Here is a 20,152-nt window from a genome sequence, read left to right as displayed (position 1 = left end):
TTGATTCCTCCCATTTTCTTTTTCCCAAGAATTGCTTTAGCTATTCGTGGGGGCTTATTGTTCCATATAAATTTCAGGAGTGTTTGCTCCATTTCTTTGAAGAATGTCGTGGGTATCCTTATAGGGATTGCATTGAATTTGTACAGTGCCTTGGGAAGTATTGCCATTTTGACAATGTTGATTCTCCCCATCCATGAACAGGAGATATTTTTCCATTTCCTCGTGTCCTCTTTTATTTCCCGAAGTAGCGTTTTGTAGTTTTCTTTGTACAGATCCTTTACTTCCTTAGTTAAGGCGATTCCTAGGTACTTGATTTTCTGGGGCACAATTGTGAATGGAATTGTTTTCTTCATGTCACTTTCTTCTCTTTCATTATTTGCATATAGGAAAGCCATGGATTTTTGGGTATTGATTTTATAGCCTGCCACTTTACTATACAAGCCTATTGTTTCTAGGAGTTTCTTGGTAGAGGTTTTAGGGTTCTCTAAGTATAGTATCATGTCATCTGCGAATAGTGAGAGCTTAATTTCTTCTTTCCCTATCTGGATGCCCTTAATATCTTTTTCTTGCCTAATCGCTATTGCAAGTACTTCCAGTACTATATTGAACAGCAGTGGAGAGAGTGGGCATCCTGTCTCGTCCCTGACCTTAGGGGGAAGGCTCTCAGTTTTTCCCCATTGAGGATGATGTTTGCTGTAGGTTTGTGGTAGATGTCTAGCCCTGTCTTTAAAACGTGAAAATATTTACGCTGTGCTATCGCTCCAGCACTGTTTTAAAACGTGAAAATATTTACCGTAGTTAGTATACATATAGTCAGTCAAATTTTCCCTCTTCTTCCCCGCGCAGCCACCCTCCTCCATTATTACCTTTGAAAATAAAATAATTTATAGTATTCTTAATTTATGAAAATTATGGAGGTAATACAGAGTATCTATACAGTCAGAATTCACCATGATTATTAACTTTTTATGTGAGTCATTAAAAACAGTTCTGAGATAATTACTTTTTTAATTTTCTTTTGGTGGGGTTTGGCCACACTTAGGGTTTGGCGGCATTCAGAAATTGACCTTTAAGCCACTGAATGAATAATAACTTTTTGAGAGATTATTCATTTCATAAAATTATAGTTATTAATTTAAAGAATGTATATCACTACTAAAATACAAAGCATACAATAGGGTATGCAGCAACAAGTAGATTTCCTATTTCTTAATGCTCATCCCCATTGCTTTATTCTATAGCAGAATACTTTGTATATGTACAAGTATATGTTTTTCTTCCATTTGAAACTTATCCTACACATTGCTATTCATAACTATGTTTCTGATGTTATTCTTCATTATCATATCTATCTTACACATATTTACATATATAAATTATACATTTGAATATAATATATAATGACCAATAGAAAAATTTCAGTTTTCTTTCTACAAATAAATACACTAAGTAAATAAGCATATATGAGTACACTTTAAATGTATATATTACATATGTCCTTGTAAAATACATAATAAATAACATGTTGTATACCTACATATATATTATTTTTCTTTTATCTGGCACGTGTTTGAGTTTAAATTTTGTATTTTGACTGATTTCACTTTTTTCCTTTGCAGTGCCCACTGTTGATGTTTTTCAGATTTCCACAAAGGAACGTTTTGGTTTGGGACATCAGCTAAAAAAGTGAGTTCTATTCCAGAAAATAAAAAATAAATTTCAGTTAGAGGGGACTGAGTTCTTGTTTTGCTCACTCCTGCCATCTCTCCACCCTGATCTTCGGCTCATTTTAGTCACTCAGAGTATTTAGAAGTGATCAGTTCAGAAGATTCATTTATGCCGATGCTAATATTTTTCCTGGATTTCCTATTTGAATGTCATTAATATGATTGATCTTTTGTTATAATAAATCATCACTGTCCACTGTCATCACAGTCCTCCCGTTGTTCATCGATTTGCTCGAGCGGGCCCAGTAACGTCTCCATTGGAGACTTTGTTGTTACTGTGTTTGGCATATAGAATACATCCAGGTAGCTTGCCAGGCTCTGCCGTGCAGGCGAGATACTCTCGGTAGCTTGCCAGGCTCTCCGAGAGGGGCGGAGGAATCGAACTCGGGTCGGCCATGTTAGCTGCGTGCAAGGCAAATGCCTTACCGCTGTGCTATCGCTCTAGCCCTATAATAAATCATAATTTAACATAAATTTCATGTTTAATTTTCCTGAACATAATCATTGAAGTGATATTTAAAACTTAAGGGTCATATTCAATTAGCCATGGACCAAAAATAAACTTAATACAGTCTGTAATTTTTGAAATACTAGCTTGAAGAATTTGTATTAAAGAGCCTACTTGAAGTATAATACTCTGTGTGGTATGCATGTTTTTCTTTGGTTTAAATTCATTAAGAGATATAATTGCATCACTGTATATTTAAACATATAGGTTGGACCCCCCAGGTTCAACCTACATATTAATTTTTATTTTTCAGATTTTTTCATGGACATTCTACATTATAATGTCTTTTAAGCAATATTATAGGAGAAAATTCTTTGAAACATGTTTTCAAAATGGAGAACTTTGCTCTGTGATCAGTATATTCCAGTTACCGTGGATTGTACTGATCACAGAGCTCAAGAATTATTTCAGGTTTTTAATGACTTTACATAGAGGTAGTATTGCACAAATGTGAGTTATGTGTTATTGTATTTGACAGTATAAATTTTCACAGAAATTTTGAAAATACTGAGTTAGAATGTACATAAATAAAAAATAGATAATACATTTAATATACTTTATTTCTATAGTGCTTAAATGAACTTTAATTTACAGCAAATGTTTAGTAATTATGACCTAATGGCAAATTTTCTACTCTTTAAAGGATGGATAATATTCCATTGTGCATATCACATTTTCACTACATCCATTCGTGTACACTTGGTTTCTTTATGTTTACTGTTATAGGTAATGTTGTAGTGAATATAGGGATGCACCTTTGTGTGTGTGTGTGTGTGTGTGTGTGTGTTCAAATATGCAGAAGACATCACTGGATCATATCATAGCTCTAATTCTTTTGAGGAATCCCCAAACTGTTTTCTACGGTGATTGTAAAAATTTATATTCCCATCAACAGTGTGCAGGGGTTTTCTTTTCTCCACATCTTCAAGGAGAATAAGATACACTTTCTTTTTTTTTTCTTCTTGGGTCACACCTGGCAATGTACAGGGGTTATTCCTGGCTCTGCACTCAGAAATTACTCCTCTTGGCGGTGCTCAGGGGACCATAAGGGATTCTGGGAATCGAACTCAGGTCGGCCACGTGCAAGGAAAATGCCCTACCCACTGTGCTATCTCTCCAGCTCCTAAGATACACTTTCTTATTCAAAAACATTTCTTTCTTTTGGTAGTTGTCATTGTACGTAAGATGTTTTATATAGAGATAATATTAACATATAAATTGATACTAACCCTTTATCAAATTAGCTTTTCATGCATATTTGCCACCAGAGTAATTTTAGAGTAGTTCTAGATAAATATTTAGTTTAGATTAAAAACAGTAGTTCTAGTAAAACAATTAATTTTTTTTTTTGCTTTTTTGTGTCACACCTGGGCATTGCACAGGGGTTACTTCTGACTCTACACTCAGGAATTACTCCTGGCAGTGCTTGGGGGACCATATGGGATAGTGGGAATCGAACGCGGGTCGGCCGCGTGCAAGGCAAACTCCCTACCCACTGTGCTATTGCGCCAGCCTCTAAACCAGTTAATTTTTAAGGAGTTGCAGAGATTGTACAGAAGGTACACAGCACTTTGCTTGCAGCTGACCTGGGCTCAATCTCTGGCACTCTCTATGGTTCACGAATCCCCACTAATAGTGATCCCTAAACTCAGAGCCAGGAGTAAGCCCTGAGCACAACTGGATGTAGTCTCAAATCCAACAAATGTAAGTGAAATGAGGATGACCCAAACAAAGTAAGAATCATAAAAAGGGTTATTAAATCTAGGAATAGTCTAGGAATAAGTAGCTTTCTGCTCTTAGTCACTTCTGAGCATATCAATTGGATGTTGTCAGAAAAATAAATGAATATATATTTCTAAATTTGAGAAACTAAAGAAAGTTGTTCATTGTAGTCACTCTATGATAATATTATTAAATATATAGCATATGTAACACATTTTACTTATGTTTTCATCCAAATGTTTAACATTTTATGAAGTTATTTCTGTGGATAATTTTAGCTGTGAGGAAAGTTTGGTGAGATGGACTAGACTTTTTTTTAACCCTTAATTAATTTAGGCGAATTATTGCTATATATTTGTGTTCTTAATTATAAAAAAACTGGATTTGACTGTGTCATTAGGAGGTCCTTTTATTTCAATATTATATAATTTAAAAATCTAATTTATTTCTCATAATAATTTGTGAGATAAAGTTTAAATACAAAGATGTTAATTTTTTAGAAACATGCAGCAAATTAGTAAAGCAGATTAGGAATCTAGACTATTATTATTAAGGAATGTTTTTACAACTTAAAGACACTCATTACATTTTTTCTGTGGTTATCTGGTGTGTTTCTGTAAGCTACACAATATAAATGAAAACAGAAGTAGCAAAATCTTATGAGTGTTGATGGTGTGTTAGTTGTGCTAAGCAACTTTGAGTTATCAATTCTATTGATCATTGCAATAAAAATATGAAGCCTGTATTGATACTATCAATATATCCTGGGTGATAAAATCAAGGCCCAGAGAGATTAAGCTACTTGCTTAATTGAAAATTACATGGTAGGAAGGTCGATAGAGCCAGATTTGATTCCAGACTGATACTTTTTGTTGTTTTGAGAATATTTGGGTTTACACCCGTTCAGTGCTTGGGGCAACTTCCATCTTCCATGTAGTGTGTGTGTGTGTGTGTGTGTCTGTGTGTGTGTGTGTGTCTGTGTCTATGTGTGTGTTTGTGGAAGGGGTGGGACATTGTTGCTCCTGATGGTGTCTGGGAGAGCCTAGTGATGTTGGGGCAGGGTTTCCGCTTAAGAATTTGCTTCGGTCATTTAAACTATCTCCTTGGACTCCTTCAGTAATCTGCCTGCCTTTAGATAATTCCTTTACCTTGTATAAGGACTGAGTATATGCTTCACTTTGAAAAATATCTTGACAACATGAAGTCATTTAAAGAGCTAGAAATAAAATTCAGACTCGCGGTAGTTAATTCTATACTGATTAGCTTTGATAGCTATTATTCAGCGACTAAACAAAACATATCATGAATCATGGAAATTATCTTTAAACGGTATGACTTTATTCAGAATGCACAGTGATAAAAAATAGTTTTTCCAAAAAGTATTGCAAACCCCAGTGTTGCTATAAATATGTATAAACAGAATTCCTTCATATGTAGAATTTACATTTATAGAATTCAGTTTACAGCCTAAGTGCATATCAAAATGAAGTATTTGGTGGATTAATTTAATTTGATTGATAGTCATTTTGCTGAAGCTGATTCATGGCCACACCTCTTTCACCAGTTTGAAAGAAATGCTGATTATTCTAGTGCATATTCATTTTCAAATCAGCATGAACAATGTTACCCACATGTATTCCCTTTGCTCTGTGTGAACTATCTTGGAAACTTTGTTCACATAGTTGTGACGTCATCTTCTATTAATTTAATATGAATTTGCAGTTTACCACGTTCACACTTCTATTAACAACAGCCACTGGCACTTATAGTAGGTGTATGCCAGCACCGTAGTGAGTTTGTATGAAGACTGAAACCTCTTGGGGGCCCAGTCACTCCAGTATGAGGCAGTTACTATAGAAATGTGCTGCCATATGTAGATTTCAGATTACCATTGAAATTAAACATATTAATTCTTATAGAAAAATAGTAAGAAATTATTTTTATTACTATTGTCTCAGCCTTCTCTTTGGGTAGGAACGTATCTAGGTATCTGGGTATCCAAGTTTAAAAATTATCAATTTGAAGACACATTTTATAATGCTGGTATAATGGGAGAAGTTTTGACTATTTTGACTTAATATATCCTTCCGGTGAGTCTGTCACGAGTTGGAAAGCTCTTGCTGGGATTTCTCAGAAGATATGAAGAAATATCAATTGTTCATAGTAGGATAAAGATCTGTTTGGTACAAAGGATGTTGTCCCTGGAGATTTCAGGTTAGGTACAAGGAAGAACAAACATTAAATGTAAACAAAAAGGTCTGTATCTTTAATTCTACTGGGAATTTAGTGTGATTTGAAGATCCTTCAGTATTGATAGCAGTTTTTTTCCTTTCTTCCTCACTACCCATCTCTGCTTCTCAAAAGACCCAGAATAATTTCATGTGTGACTGCTTCCCGGAAGCTTAGTGGACTAAAGGGTTGGGTGGTAAGTCTGAGTGATGTGCTTTCTGGTGTCCCGAGATGGTTTGTAAGACCTGAAGAATCTTGTGCAGAAAAGTGCTAGAGTACTGATTCAGGTCAACCCCTTTGACTAACATGTTGGCATATCAGTCCATCTATTTTTGATAGTGAAGGGATCGCAGTTGTGCCCTTTTGTATTCAGGCCAACATAGGAGCATTTCATTTTCTCACCTTATTGTGGAGTGTATAAAATAGTAGCTACTTGCTTGGGGTGGAGGGAGCGGTATCCTAACATTTTTGAGATAAAAGTGATTTTCATAGAAGTTTCCTTTTACTCTTTAGCATATTATAAATGATAAACACATTGATACTTTTTTATGTATGAAAAGCAATCTGTGTCAGAAAGGTGAGAAAAAAAACAAATGATAAACAAGCATGTTTTGACTTTTGCAAGGAAATTGAAATGTAATTATTTTTGTTTGTTTTGAAGCCACATCTGGCTATGCTCAGCATTTGTTCCTGGCTCTGTGCTCTGGGGTTATTCCTGGTGGTTCTCAGGGTACCATATGCTGTACTGGGGATCCAACTTGGGCTGAGTGTAAATAAGACAAGTGCCTTATGTATTGACAACAACCATTACCCACGTCCTACATTGGATAATAACTAAAAAAAAAATTAAAGATCCCAAATCTAGCTAACGGCAATAACAAATGTCAATCAGAATACTTATTTGAAAGTGAATGGAACTATCATAAAGAGAAAGTGTGTCGGTATACTATTCCTCCTTAGAGTTTATTTTGTTTTGCAAAATACGGCACAAAAACAAAGAATGTCATTTTAGTAACTGTAACATGTTAAATAAAGAAAACTCCCTGAGATTTTCTTTCTTAAAGTCTCACTTACAGTTTTACAGTTTATTTTCACTTATAGTTTTACAGTTTCACTTTGGTTTTCTTTTCATTAATGTTGTTCTTAAGCACTTCAACTGACAAACTTAGCTGTATCCTACTAAGGTCATAATTAGTATCAAAACCTTTTCTATAGTTATTTCCAGCCCAAAATATTTTGAAGTTTTTGTTATATAGCTAACGGATGTGATCCAAAGAATTGCTTTTATAAATCTCTTTATATCCCATTATATGAATTCTATCATTTATACCTTTGTCACTATAATTAGTTATTGATTGTAACACAACGTGTCATAGACATTTCCTATATCATGCACTTCTACAGGTAATAAAAACATGTTGTAGGATTAACATCTCAGATTATTATGTATTTATTTTCCTCTTATCAATGTCTTCTCCATATGTTAAACACTTGGAACTGTCTTAACAGTCTTATCTTTAAATTAACAGAATCATGCAGACGTTTGTCACGCAGCAGTGGAAACAGAGCAAAGAAAAATCCAATTGCCTGCATAATAAGAAGCTGTCAGACAAGAAAGTGAAATCTCCCCTGCATTTATTTTCTACCTTGCGCAGGTGGGTAACAGAGGACTTCATTGTTGTCCGTCTTGTGCTGTTCCATTCAGAGCATTGTTTCTCTATTTGTTGCATCTGTTTTCCTTATGACTTCCAAACACTGTCTAAATTGAATGAAGTTTGCGATACATATGCTCTGCATTGAGATTATTTAGGGAGATGGGCTCTTAAGCCAGTGCTGTGGGGACAGGTAGGGCAGGCACTGATCAACCCGAGGATGAATGACTGCCAGGGCTGCCTCAGTTGTGATAATCTCAGGGAATTTTCTTTCTTTAACATGTTACAGTTACTAAAATGACATGCTTTGTTTTTGAATTACCTAGTTTTTCTTGCCATATAGGACTCTGGAGTAAAGAGAAAAATAAACGATAATCTTTTTTCTTTCTTTTTTTTCAGGAAAAATGTATCATTCTCTGTCATCCTTCATTTTTTATTTTGTTTTTGGACAATGCCTGGCTGTGCTTAGGGTTTACTCCAGACTTTGCATTCAGGGACCACTCCTGGCTGGCTTGGGGGACTTTGTAGGATAGTGGGGATCAAACCTGGGTCAGCCATATGAAAGGCTAGCACCCTACCCACTGTACTTTCGCTCCACTGTGCTACTCCCTGTGATCCTTCTATACACACTTTTGATTTCAGGTTTGGCAGGATAGACTGTATTAACATGTTAGCAGAATTGGCATGCCAAAATGAGGAAGAGTTGATTGGATTGAACCCGACAAGGGTTCTCCAAGGTCTGCTGTACTCCTGGTCTGTCCCTTATTAATTGTCCTTCACTTTTGAAGGTCGCCAAGTTATCCTCCCCCTGGTTGTGGTAAAAGCAAATCCAAACTGAAGTCCGAACAAGATGGGATCTCCAAAACACACAAACTGCTGCGAAGGACTTGCTCCAGCACAGTCAAGGCAGATGACATGTGTGCCACCAAGTCCCACAGGACCTTTGGTCGCTCCCTGTCAAGTGACCCCAGGGCTGAGCAGACAGTGGCCACAATGAAGTCACACAAACTCTTGAACCGCCCCTGCCCTGCAGTGGTTAAGCAAGAGGACTGCCTCACACTCAAGTCCCATAAACTTCTGACTCGGTCTTGTTCTGGAGAGCCGCGATGTGAGCACAACGCCAACTTGAAGCCCCACAAACTGCTCAGCAGGTCTTACTCCAGTAACCTCCGAGTGGAAGAATTATACGGACTGAAGAATCACAAGTTACTCAGCAAGTCTTACTCCAGTGCCCCCAAGTCATCTAAAACAGAGCTTTTCAAGGAACCTACCACAGAGGGCAGGAGGCTCTCTCTTACCTCAGGGCTTATTGGTATCTTAACACCATCTTCATCTTCATCTTCCCAGCCTGCTGTGCGTAAATATTTTCATCTCTAGTTCTCTTAGCTCATGTGCTGTTGAGGGAATGTGTTTGCACTGGTGTGGAGGAAGGAAGCAGGATGAATTTCTTTTCATTTTTTAAAATTTGTTTACTTATATCAGGCGGGGTTGGGGTGTTGTTTTCTTTTCCGCATATTGGCAGTTCTTACTGGAATGTTTGTTTTGATTCTTGAAAACTAAAAGTAAGGCGACTATTGATTCGTGGTTCATTTCAAAATTCTTCTTATGCTGAACATTACCAGAAGTGGAGGGAAGTCAGTGGGTTTCACAAAGCTCATCCTGTTAAGAAAGTAAAGAATTTTGACTACGTTGATTTGTCCTATCTTTAGTTTCCCACATGATTTATGGAGGACAGGAATGATCTAATTTAAATTAAGAGTAATCTTTTTGCTTTTTAGATATTAGAGTGAAACTTTAATATCTTTAAAAACTTGCTTTTGAGCACTTTGTTATGGAAAGAAGAAAAGTATTTTTCATGCCTGAGCTTCAGCTAAAACTATTCTTCAAGTTTTTAATTTATAAAATGAAGGTCACTTTTTCCTGAAGCTGTTTTGGGAGCAGCTGGGTCTGGAGATAACCATAAGCTCGAGTCCTTTTGTGGTGGTTTTTATTGAGAGTTAGTTTAATGCCGAGAGAAATTTTATCCCTAGAGTGATTTTAGAGTGAAGTTGGCATTATATTTATAATAGATAAGGAAACAAACATATGTTATTGTGTATACATTAAATAATTTAGGTAGTTTTTACGGTCTTTTAGTGTGTGTGTGTATGTGTTTGTGTTTGTGTGTGTGTGTGTGTGTGTGTCTTAGGGCGAGTAAAGCACATCTTTTGCTTTTTGCTTTTAATGTGGACACACCTAGAAGTAAATAGCTTTAAAAGTAAGATAGTATTGTCAGAAAGTTGTGTTGCATATGTATAGATTTATGCCTGAAACTAAACTGAATTTTGTTTTGTTTGTTTTTGGAGTGGAGGCTCACCTAGTGACACTTAGGTACTACTCCTAGTGTTGCTAGAGGAATCATGCGTGCTGGAAGTTCATTATTAAATCTGAACCATCTCTGTGCATTGCATTCTTGCTTCCCTTTGGGCTCTTTACCTGGTCTCTAGATTATAAATTTTACCATAAAATTATATTTATGTTGTGAAAATGCTTATGTTAATATATGCCGCATTCAGGTGGACAACCCTAAAGCACATTTCTTATCAAAAATAAGCTTTAGAGACGTATGTAAAATTATATTTAAGGTCCTCCCAGGTCATTGCTGGCAGTGCTAGGAGAAGCTGCACTGTCAGAATCTAATTGGACCCTCAGGCATTGCCAAGCATGTGTTCTGACCCTTTGAACTCTCTCCCTGACCCTTTTAAGAGTTTCTGTTGCAGAAAGTTTCCTACGATGCTTTTATTTGGGAAGACAGTTTCAGGTGTTTTATAGACGAAAATGTATCCATCTTTTTCTGGATAGCAGATACATGAGTTTAGTCTTGAACACCATACAGCTTTCTATTTTGTTCTTGGAGGAATAATTCTGATTGTGAAGAAAGATTGAAATACTCTATAAATGAAGAGGTGGGAACATCTGTTGATGAACAGTAGAGGAAATGAGCTTTTGTAAAGATGTAAGATGTCAATCATTTTGTACTAGAACAGAAATTATGAAGGCAATTTATGTAGTATAGCCAAGACCGCAAGAGTAAGAGCAGAAGGAATATATTAATAAATTCTAAAGTCTTGATGTTTTAATCAGTGACTTTATTCATATCACAAACAATGTGGAAAAGACCACATCTGTATTCACTGTTGCAGAAAGCAAAGGCTATTATTTATGTATTTGTCCAATTAAAAATCAGTTTGTTCTTTCACTTTGCTTTTTCATAGCCAAATGGTGCCAAATGCATTCCAATACGAGACCGTGGCTTCCTCGTGCAGGTACGTGTCAGGCTCCGTCTGCTGTAGCGATGTTTCTATCATTCATGAGCTTTCCTTAATTACCTCTCTGTATTGTCTTATTCAGACAATCGAGTTTGCAGAACAGCGGATCCCTGTATTGAATGAATATTGTGTGGTTTGTGATGAGCCACATGTGTTTCAAAATGGCCCCATGCTTAGGGTAAGTTCATGTTAGCCATATGTCTGTGATGATTTAGAATACAAATGAAAAAGGTGAAGATTTGAGCATAACTAATGACTGCATTTGAAATCAAACTATTGAGCAAGTTAGGCATAAAACGGTGTTAGTTTGACAAAAACAAATTCTAGCTCTTCAGTTTGAAAAATGATATTTGGGAAATTGTTTTACTTTGCCTTGCACGAGGACCCCCCCCCCCCCCGGGTTTGATTCCTCCGTCCCTCTCAGAGAGCTCAGGAAGCTACCAAGAGTATCCTGCCCACACTGGCAAGCTCCCCGTGACATAGTCGATATGCCAAAACAATAACAGCAAGTCTCACAATGGAGATGTTACTGGTGCCCGCTCGAGCAAATTGATGAACAACGGGAGGACAGTGCTACAGTGCTATATTTCTTATATATGCCTATTTGCCACTTACCTTTCAATGGGTATATAAATATGTAAAGATGTATGTGTGTAATATGTAAAGTCACACAATTTCAGGTGCTTAATATGAATTTCAGACATTGTTCCCTATATTTATTTAGAAGAGATTATGCTTCTTCCAATGAATCAGAATGAAGATTTTCCAAACACCTATTTACTAAAATATTTGGGACATTATGGAGAACATTGTGAGATGAAAATATTATATGCATCTGGGTGAGAATTACCAGAATAAAAAAATAACTTTAAAATCATTTTTAAAGATTGAGAACAAGTCATTGATCCTTTATGAGTTAATTTTAGTTTATGATGTGAGGCTGGGTACAGATGAATTCTTTTGCAAGTACATTGTCTTCTTGTCTCAGTACCATTTGTTGACTAGAATATTTCTTTCCATTTAATGGTCTTGACACACAAAATAATAAATAATTTCATTCTAGATGTATCTGTTTATTTGTAATACATCTTATTTCTAAATAGAGACTGACTGCCTGTGTCCTTACACCTTTGCTGCATTGTTTTCATTACTGTAGCTTCATAATGAATTTAAAAGGAGTGAAAAATCTTCCAACTTTGTTTTCATTGTAAGACTACCTTCATTGTTTGCATTCAGATTTCACTATTGCATTTCCTTGCATTTGGATTCTAGGAGCACCTTATCCATTTCTGCAAAGATGGCTGGTTAGAATTTTGTCAGGGTTTATAGTGGATCTGTATGTTAATTTGGGAAGTTTTGTCACCTGAAGGAAAATAGTTCTTCCGTGCCATGAATATAGAATATATTCATATTTTGATCTTTTTAAACTTCTTTCAATGTGTTTGGTAGTTTTAGTTTAAAAGTCTTACACTTCCTTGTATAATGTTTTTACTTGTTCATTCTTTTTGATGTCTTAAGAAAAAAATTTTGATACCTTTCCCAGTTATAATTCACATTTCACAAAAGACTTTGTCTGGAGCAGTTAGGTAAGGAAAAAAATAATAGTGGCCAGAGCTATAGTGCAGTAAGTAGGGCACTTTTTTTGCACATCGATGACCCAAATTTGATCCCTGGCACCCCATATGATCCCTGAGCCAACCAGGAGCAATTCCTGAGTTCAGAAATAGGAAAATGCCCTGAGCGCCACTGGATATGGCCCCAAAACAAAATAAAAAAGAAAAGAAAAAAACAAAAAGACATCTATTTTTTTAGTAGTGAAATTTCTAAAATGATCTGTTTGTTGATGAACTTTCTTGTGTACCAGGCACTGTATTAAGATATTTTGCATGTTAATTTTTTATTGAGAAAAACTTGCTGATTATGGTGACTTTGTTTAGTTTTTGTCATGGTGAAAATAATATAACTGATATTGAAAGAGATTAACCAGGTCTGTGTAATACAGTACCATCCAGCTGGTATGGGTACAAATAGATTTTGAACCTAATTCTGTCTAATCTCAACGCTACATCATAGTGCTGGCGATATAGTTCACTGGCAAAGTGCATGCCTTGAATAACTGAAGTCCTAGGTTCTGTTCCTGGAATCACAGTCTTAAGAAAATCCAAAATAACAGAAATACAAACTGAGAAACTATAAGAAGAAAAATACACCAACTTTGTTCTTTCTTACACACATACAATACACTCACACAAACATACACAGAGAAATGTTTCTTTAAACCTTTATAAATACAAAGCGCTATTTGATTTTGATTCTCTTTCTCTGTCTCTGTTTCTGTCTGTCTGTCTCTCTCTCACACACACACACTCTCAAACACACACATACACAAACACATGGAGGAATGGTTCTTGAAGGCTTTTTTGGTACAGAGCACTCTTAGATATTTGAGTTGCATTTTTTAGAAGAAATTTGACCTGTTCTAGGAATGTGTTTGAAAGATAAGCAGTGATTTTATTAGATTATTTTTCTATGTCAAAATTTATGGTTAAGAAGCCAGTTACAAATAATCACCTGTCAGGTTTTATGTATTATATATTTGTTTCATTGTAGTTGCTCAGAGGAAAATTTAACATTTTTTCTTATCATCAATATACCATTTTTTTTGCCAGAATTTTCTGCCAAAGAGAAGACAATTTTTTTTGGAATCCAAGTTAAATAATTCTTTAGAATTTATTGACTTAACTAAATTGCTCATAAGTATTTTATTCAACAAGTAAATATTTATTAAATATCTCTGAACATTTGCCATTTCCACTAAATGTATATTGTTGTAAAAAGAGGGGGAATCTTTTGGTTATCTTTATAGTATCCGACTTTGGAAGTGCATTGTTATTTTGTCAGTATATCTGGTGGTCATTATTTGTTTGTTGATTTGACCCATGGCAGTGTTATTTCCAATGCTAAAGATGATAGTAAGCTATTAATAGCTAATGCCTCTTGAACACTTTTTATGTGATCATGTAGTACTTGGAGAAATTTATATGGATTTTTCAATTTTAATAGTCACTGTGACCTTGTGATATGTGTTCTACTATTGTATCTTCTTAACAGCTGTGGAAAAAACTAATTTTTTAAATGTAACTCTACTCATAACTAATATCAAGAGGATTTTGAGCTCTGGTAGAATATATGAAAGCCATAGTTCTCCATAATAATGACACCCTTGATTCAAACACTCACTTCTTCTCTACCCTAGATATTTACTACACATTTTCTTGGGAATTTAGACTTTATGATTTAATTACTGGTAATTAATTCCTATTTAAATAATAGAAGCAACTTAATTTTAATAGTGTTCTCTGTGTCTTACTTTAAATTTTATTTTACTACATTTCAGTTACTTTGTACCAATGAGATATGTTCTCCATTTCTGGAATTAGAGGAAGTAGAAACTCTTTTGTTAACAAGAAAAATCCTATTTTAGAATAGTTTTCAGTTAAATTAACACTTCTTTCTATATATTTTTGGTTAGATCAACTAGAAGAGCTAGTTTAACCAGTTCGTGTAACTGTTATTGATATTTAAACCACCTTCAATATCTTAGAGATTTTACAAACTGTATCTTATTTCTTCCAGTGTGGACTATTTGATGAGACGTATGTTTGTTTTCTGACCCACAGTCAGTGGTGCTTGGGTATTGCTTCAGGTTTGGTGATCATGGGTCACTCCCAGTGATGCTCAAGGGACCATGCCATGCTGGTGTTTGAACCAGTGGCCGCTGCATGCCAAGCAACACGCTAGCCCCTCGTGCTCTCTCTGACCTCTGACATGGCTTTGAAAAAACCCATATTTTCCAGATGGGAGCACTTGATTATGCACATATGCCCTGCCTGGAAAAGAATCCAGTTATATCTGTTTTTATATATTGAACTTATGCAGAATACTTTGATTGAGCAGAGCAGACCAACAAAAAATCGAAAACCCTTCACCTACACCATGTTTTATACAAATATGGAACTAAAATATTTTAAGTTCTGTCATTTTCACTTTTGGTAGAAAGTAATTTAAGCTTCCTTAAGGTTCCTTTAAGATTCAGACCTATTTTTTGTTTTGTTTTATGTTGGTACCACACCAGGTGGTACTCAGGGCTTACTCCTGTCTGCACTCAGGAATCATTTCTGGTGGGGATTCAGGGAACTGTATCGAGTGTTAGGTCTAAAACCTGCATCTGCTTGTACAAGGCAAGTACCCCTGCCTGCTGTACTAAAGCTCTCTGGTTCTTAAAGTCATTTTGTTTTTTAATTTTTATTAATGAGACACCATGAGGTACAGTTGTACCTCATTACAAATTTTGTGCTTGGGTTTCAATTATACAATGATCAAATGCCCATCCCTCCACCAGTGCTCATTTCCCACCACCGTGGATCCCAGTATCCCTCCCACCCCCATCCCCCCCAATCCCACTCTGCCTCTGTGGCAGTGCATTCCCCTTTGTTCTCTCTCTCTCTCCTTTTGGGTGTTGTGGTTTGAAAAAGAGGCATTGAGTGGCAGTCATGTTTGGTCTATAGTCTACTTTCAGCATGCTTCTCCCATACTGGGAGGATCCTCCCAACACCCTTTATTTGGTGCTCCCTTCTCTATCTGAGCTACCTTTTCCCCTAGCATGTGTGGCTGGCCTCCAAGCCATGGAGCAAAATTCCTGGTACTAATCTCAGCCATTCTTGGGTGTTCCACAGATGAATGTAATCTTTCTATGTCTATCCCTCTCTTTCTGACTCATTTCCTTAGCATGATACTTTCCACATAGTACCACTTGTATGTAAATTTCATGACTTCATCTTTTCTAACTGCTACATAGTACTCCAATTGTGTAAATGTACCAAAGTTTCTTTAAGCAGTCATCTGTTCTCGGGCACTCAGGTTTTTTCCAGATTCTGGCAATTGTAAAGAGTGCTGCAGTGAACAAACAAGTGCAGATGTCACTTCGACTATACTTTTTTGCCTCTCTGGGATATATTCCCAGGAGTGGTTTTGCTGGGTCAAATGGGAGCTCAATTTCTAATTTTTTGTAAAGCTCTCTGGTTCTTAAAGTCATTTTTAAACATGGTTACTGTTTATGTTTAAGTGCCTGTTTAAAGTTAAAATATAGTTATTTTATCTTAAAATCTTAATTCACAACACATACAAAGTTTCCTATGCTTTCAAATAGTCTGCATTGAATATTACATTCCAAATATATTATGTAACTATTGTTTGAAAGACTTTCCATAATTTTACAGGTTAAATTATAGGAACTAATTATTTGAAGGTAGTGAAATGTGACATTAAGAATATGTGATATGTTATGAATTACAACTAAAAGTTTTATTGTAAACTTGGAATAATGTATTTATATACACATACTTTATATTAAAATGTATTATAAGACAAATTATCATTTTTATCCACTAATAACTGTTAAAATGATTATGCTCTCTTTTGAATTGATGTGAGAATTTTTTTACTATCATAGTAACAATAAGTCTCACAATGCAGACATTACTGGGCCCACTTGAGCAAATCGATGAACAATGGGAGGACAGTGCTACAGTGCTACATAGTCATAGAATAATTTTGTACTAACAGAGGATTGTCTAGGGATAGAGTCAAGGTGACAGTTTGCTAATCCAGTATGTAACTAACTACTAATGATTTTAAGGAAGAATATTTCAGTTTCTCTCCTTTTAATAGAACAATATTTTCGTGAGTAGTGGGACATCTGCTCTTTATTACGTAACAGTTTTGAGATCTTCCTTTTAGTATACCATCCTATGTTCACACTGACCTTCTCTCAAAATTATAAATGTGGGAAAATTATTTTTCAAATATTCATATCAAAATTAAACTGATAAGAATCTTAAGTATTCTTAAAATTTCTACTAAATAGAATAAAACGATTTTATTTTTCAAACAGCTGTAGTAACAATATACTCCAAGAAATTAATCTTACATATTTAAGTATGGGAAGAAATTTTATTTTCGAAGCAGAAAGAAGCAAGATATGTACTTAAAGTAATTGGGTCATAGCTTTATAAATAGAAACTTAGGTTTATTATTAAATAATTATTAGTTGTCTGATCCATTTGGGGATTTCTAGTTATGAGAATTTCATGACTTCTTTTTTTCTAACAGCTACATAGTAATGTAGATGTAACAGTTTCTTTAACCAGTTGTCTGTTCTTGGACACCTGGGTTGTTTCCAGATTCTGGCTTTTTTTTGTGAATGGTGCTGCAATGAACATAGAAGTACAAATGGCATTTCTGTTGTGTGTTTTTGGGCCTCCAGGGTTTCCAGAAGTGGTGTTGCTGATTTGTATGAAACCTCAATTTTTAACTTTTTGAGGAATACCCATATTGTTTTCAAGAAAGGCTGGGCCAGTCAGTGTTCCCACCAACAATGAAGGAGAGTCTTTCTCTCAGCATCCGCGCGAGCACAAGATGCTCTTGTTCTTTTTTGAAGAGGGTGTGCCAACCTCTGTGGTGTGAGATGATATGTGTTTTGATTTGCATCTCCCTGATGATTAGTGATGTATAACATATTATCATGTGTCTTTTGGCCATGTGTATTTTTTCTTTGAGGAAGTTTCTGTTTATTTCTTCTCCCCATTTTTTGATGGGGCCGGATATCTTTTTTTCTTGTAAAGTTCTACCAGTGCCTTATATGTCTTGAATAGTAACCCCTTATCAAATAGCTATTGGGTAAATAATCTTTCCTAATCTGTGGCCTGTTTTTGTTACTTGGCCATTGTTTCTTTTGAGGTGCAGAAGCTTCTTAGTTTAATGTAGTCCCATCCGTTTATTTTGTTTTCATTTGATTTTGCTTGGTCAATGAGGTTTCATCTTTGAAGATGCCTTTAACTTCAGAACCATGAAGGGTTCTTCCCACATTTTCCTCCATTTACCTTATGGATTTAGGTATGATGTTGAGATATTTAATCCATATTGATCTGACTTTTGTGTCTGACATTAGAAAGAGGTCTGAGTTCATTTTTTTTTGCATGTAGATTTTTGAAGAGGCTTTCCTTGTTCTTGCTCCTTTGTCAAAGATTAGCCAATCATGTATTTAAAGATCTATGTCAGAATATTTAACTCTGTTCCATTGATCTGCAGGTCTGTCTTTATTCCAACACTATGCTGTTGAAGTTGGGGAATGTGATAGTTCTCATCTCCTTTTTTTCCAAGGAGTGTTTTAGCTATTTGTGGGGGTTTATTTTTCCATATGAATTTCAGAAGAATTTGATCTATTTCTTTGAAAACTGTCTTGGGCATCCTTATAGGGACTGCTTTGAATCTGTATAATGCTTTGGGAAATATTACCATTTTGACCATGTTAGTCCTCCCAACCCATGAGCAGGGGATTTGTTTCCATTCCTTATATCTTCTTTAATTTCTGGAAGCAGTGGCTTTTAGTTGTCTTTGCATATGTCCATCATCTCTTTAGTTAAGCTGATTCCAAGGTACTTAATTTTCAGAGGCATGGTTTTGAACAGGACTGTTTTTCTAGTATCTCTCTCTTCTATTTCATTATTTTGTGTATATGGACATTTGTGTATTGATTTTGAACTTGCCACTTTACTAGACAAATCTGTTTTTTTTTTCTAGGAGCTTCTCTGTAGATTGTTTGGGATCTTCTAAGTATAGTATTTTGTCACCTGCAAATAGTGATAGCTTGACTTCTTCCTTTCCTATCTGGATGCCCTTCATATCTTCTTCTTGCCTAATTCCTATGGCAAATACTTTCAGTATTATATTGAATAAGAGTTGCAAGAGTGAGTAGCCTCGTCTTGTGTCTGATCTTAGGGTAAAAACCTTTAGTTTTTCCCCATTGAGAATAACATTTGCTGTGAGCTTGTGGTAGATGGCTTTACTATACTGAGAAAAGTTCTTTTAACTCCCATTTTGTTAGGAGATTTTACTATGAATGGGTGCTGATTCTTGTCAAGTGCTTTCCTACATCTGTTGATATGATCAAGTGTCTTTTACCTCTTCTTTATTGGTATTGTATATTATGTTATTTGACTTGCGAATGTTAAACCATCCTTACATCCTGGGATGAATCCTACTTGGGGGTGGTATATGATTTTTTGATGAGTTGTTGAATTCTATTTGCTAGTATATTGATGAGGATTTTTGCATCTGTGATCATCAGAGATATTTATGTGTTTGAGGGGCTTGTCTTAAAGTAGTCTGTTTAGTCTTTCTTGTAACTTTGGTTTTGAATCTATGAATTTCCTGAGTTGTTTGTGAAGCTGTGTATTTCTCCTTCATATATGAATGAGAATCTAGCTGAGTTAAGTATTCATGGTGAGGCGTTCATTTCATTGAGTTTCTACACTATATCCCACCACTCTCTTCAAACCTGGAGGGTTTCATCTGATAAGTCGGCTGTAAATCTTAAGGATACTCCTTTGTAAGCAATTTACTACTTTGATCTTCCTCCTTTCAGTATCTTCCTCCTTGCTCTATCTGTGGTTTACGAGATGCTGATTAGGGTGTGTCTTTTATTTGGATTTCTTTTAGTTGGTAGTTTTTGGTCCTCCTGGACCACGCCAACCATATTAGGCCAATAGTCCATTACCCTTACTCCAATCAACAATCCCCCCTAAATACAAAAGCAGCTGTGACCGCAAGAATCAAAACTGCAAAGGTAACAATGGTAAAGCAATGCAGAAACCCACCCGGTTTAGGAGTGAAGACTAATTCAGATGACTCAACCAGTAATAATGAGCAATATAAATTGCTGACAAGGAATTTAGAGGCGCTGTTAAGAATGCATAAAGAGCTTAAAGAAACAATGAAACACACAAGTACTATCCTGACAGGGTAAGATTTAATATAAACTACCATGCACAATGCACAGAGACAATGAGCTAATAAACGGTACAATGTCAGTGGGAAAATTAAGTGGGAAATATGAATGTACACTTTTTATACAAAGAAAACTAGAAGATTAAGAATAAGTTAAAT

The 20,152-nt window shown here is 35.5% G+C and overlaps 1 protein-coding gene across 3 annotated transcripts in view; it reads left to right on the top strand.

The window, feature by feature from the left end:
• PARP8 (poly(ADP-ribose) polymerase family member 8) overlaps positions 1-20,152 on the top strand; it is a 187,647-nt gene that overhangs the window by 131,439 nt on the left and 36,056 nt on the right. For all 3 annotated transcript variants that reach the window (XM_056112111.1, XM_056112112.1, XM_056112110.1), the window contains exons 11-15: positions 1,620-1,686; positions 7,716-7,841; positions 8,627-9,191; positions 11,093-11,143; positions 11,229-11,324. In XM_056112111.1, coding sequence (XP_055968086.1) covers positions 1,620-1,686; positions 7,716-7,841; positions 8,627-9,191; positions 11,093-11,143; positions 11,229-11,324 — 905 coding nt within the window. The remainder of the gene's footprint in view (positions 1-1,619; positions 1,687-7,715; positions 7,842-8,626; positions 9,192-11,092; positions 11,144-11,228; positions 11,325-20,152) is intronic.

Source organism: Sorex fumeus, unplaced genomic scaffold (assembly GCF_029834395.1).
Source record: "Sorex fumeus unplaced genomic scaffold, SorFum_2.1 ptg000015l, whole genome shotgun sequence".
Taxonomy (NCBI): Eukaryota; Metazoa; Chordata; class Mammalia; order Eulipotyphla; family Soricidae; genus Sorex; species Sorex fumeus.
Note: the sequence above shows the minus strand (reverse complement) of the source record. Positions and strands in the feature narration are given on the sequence as shown.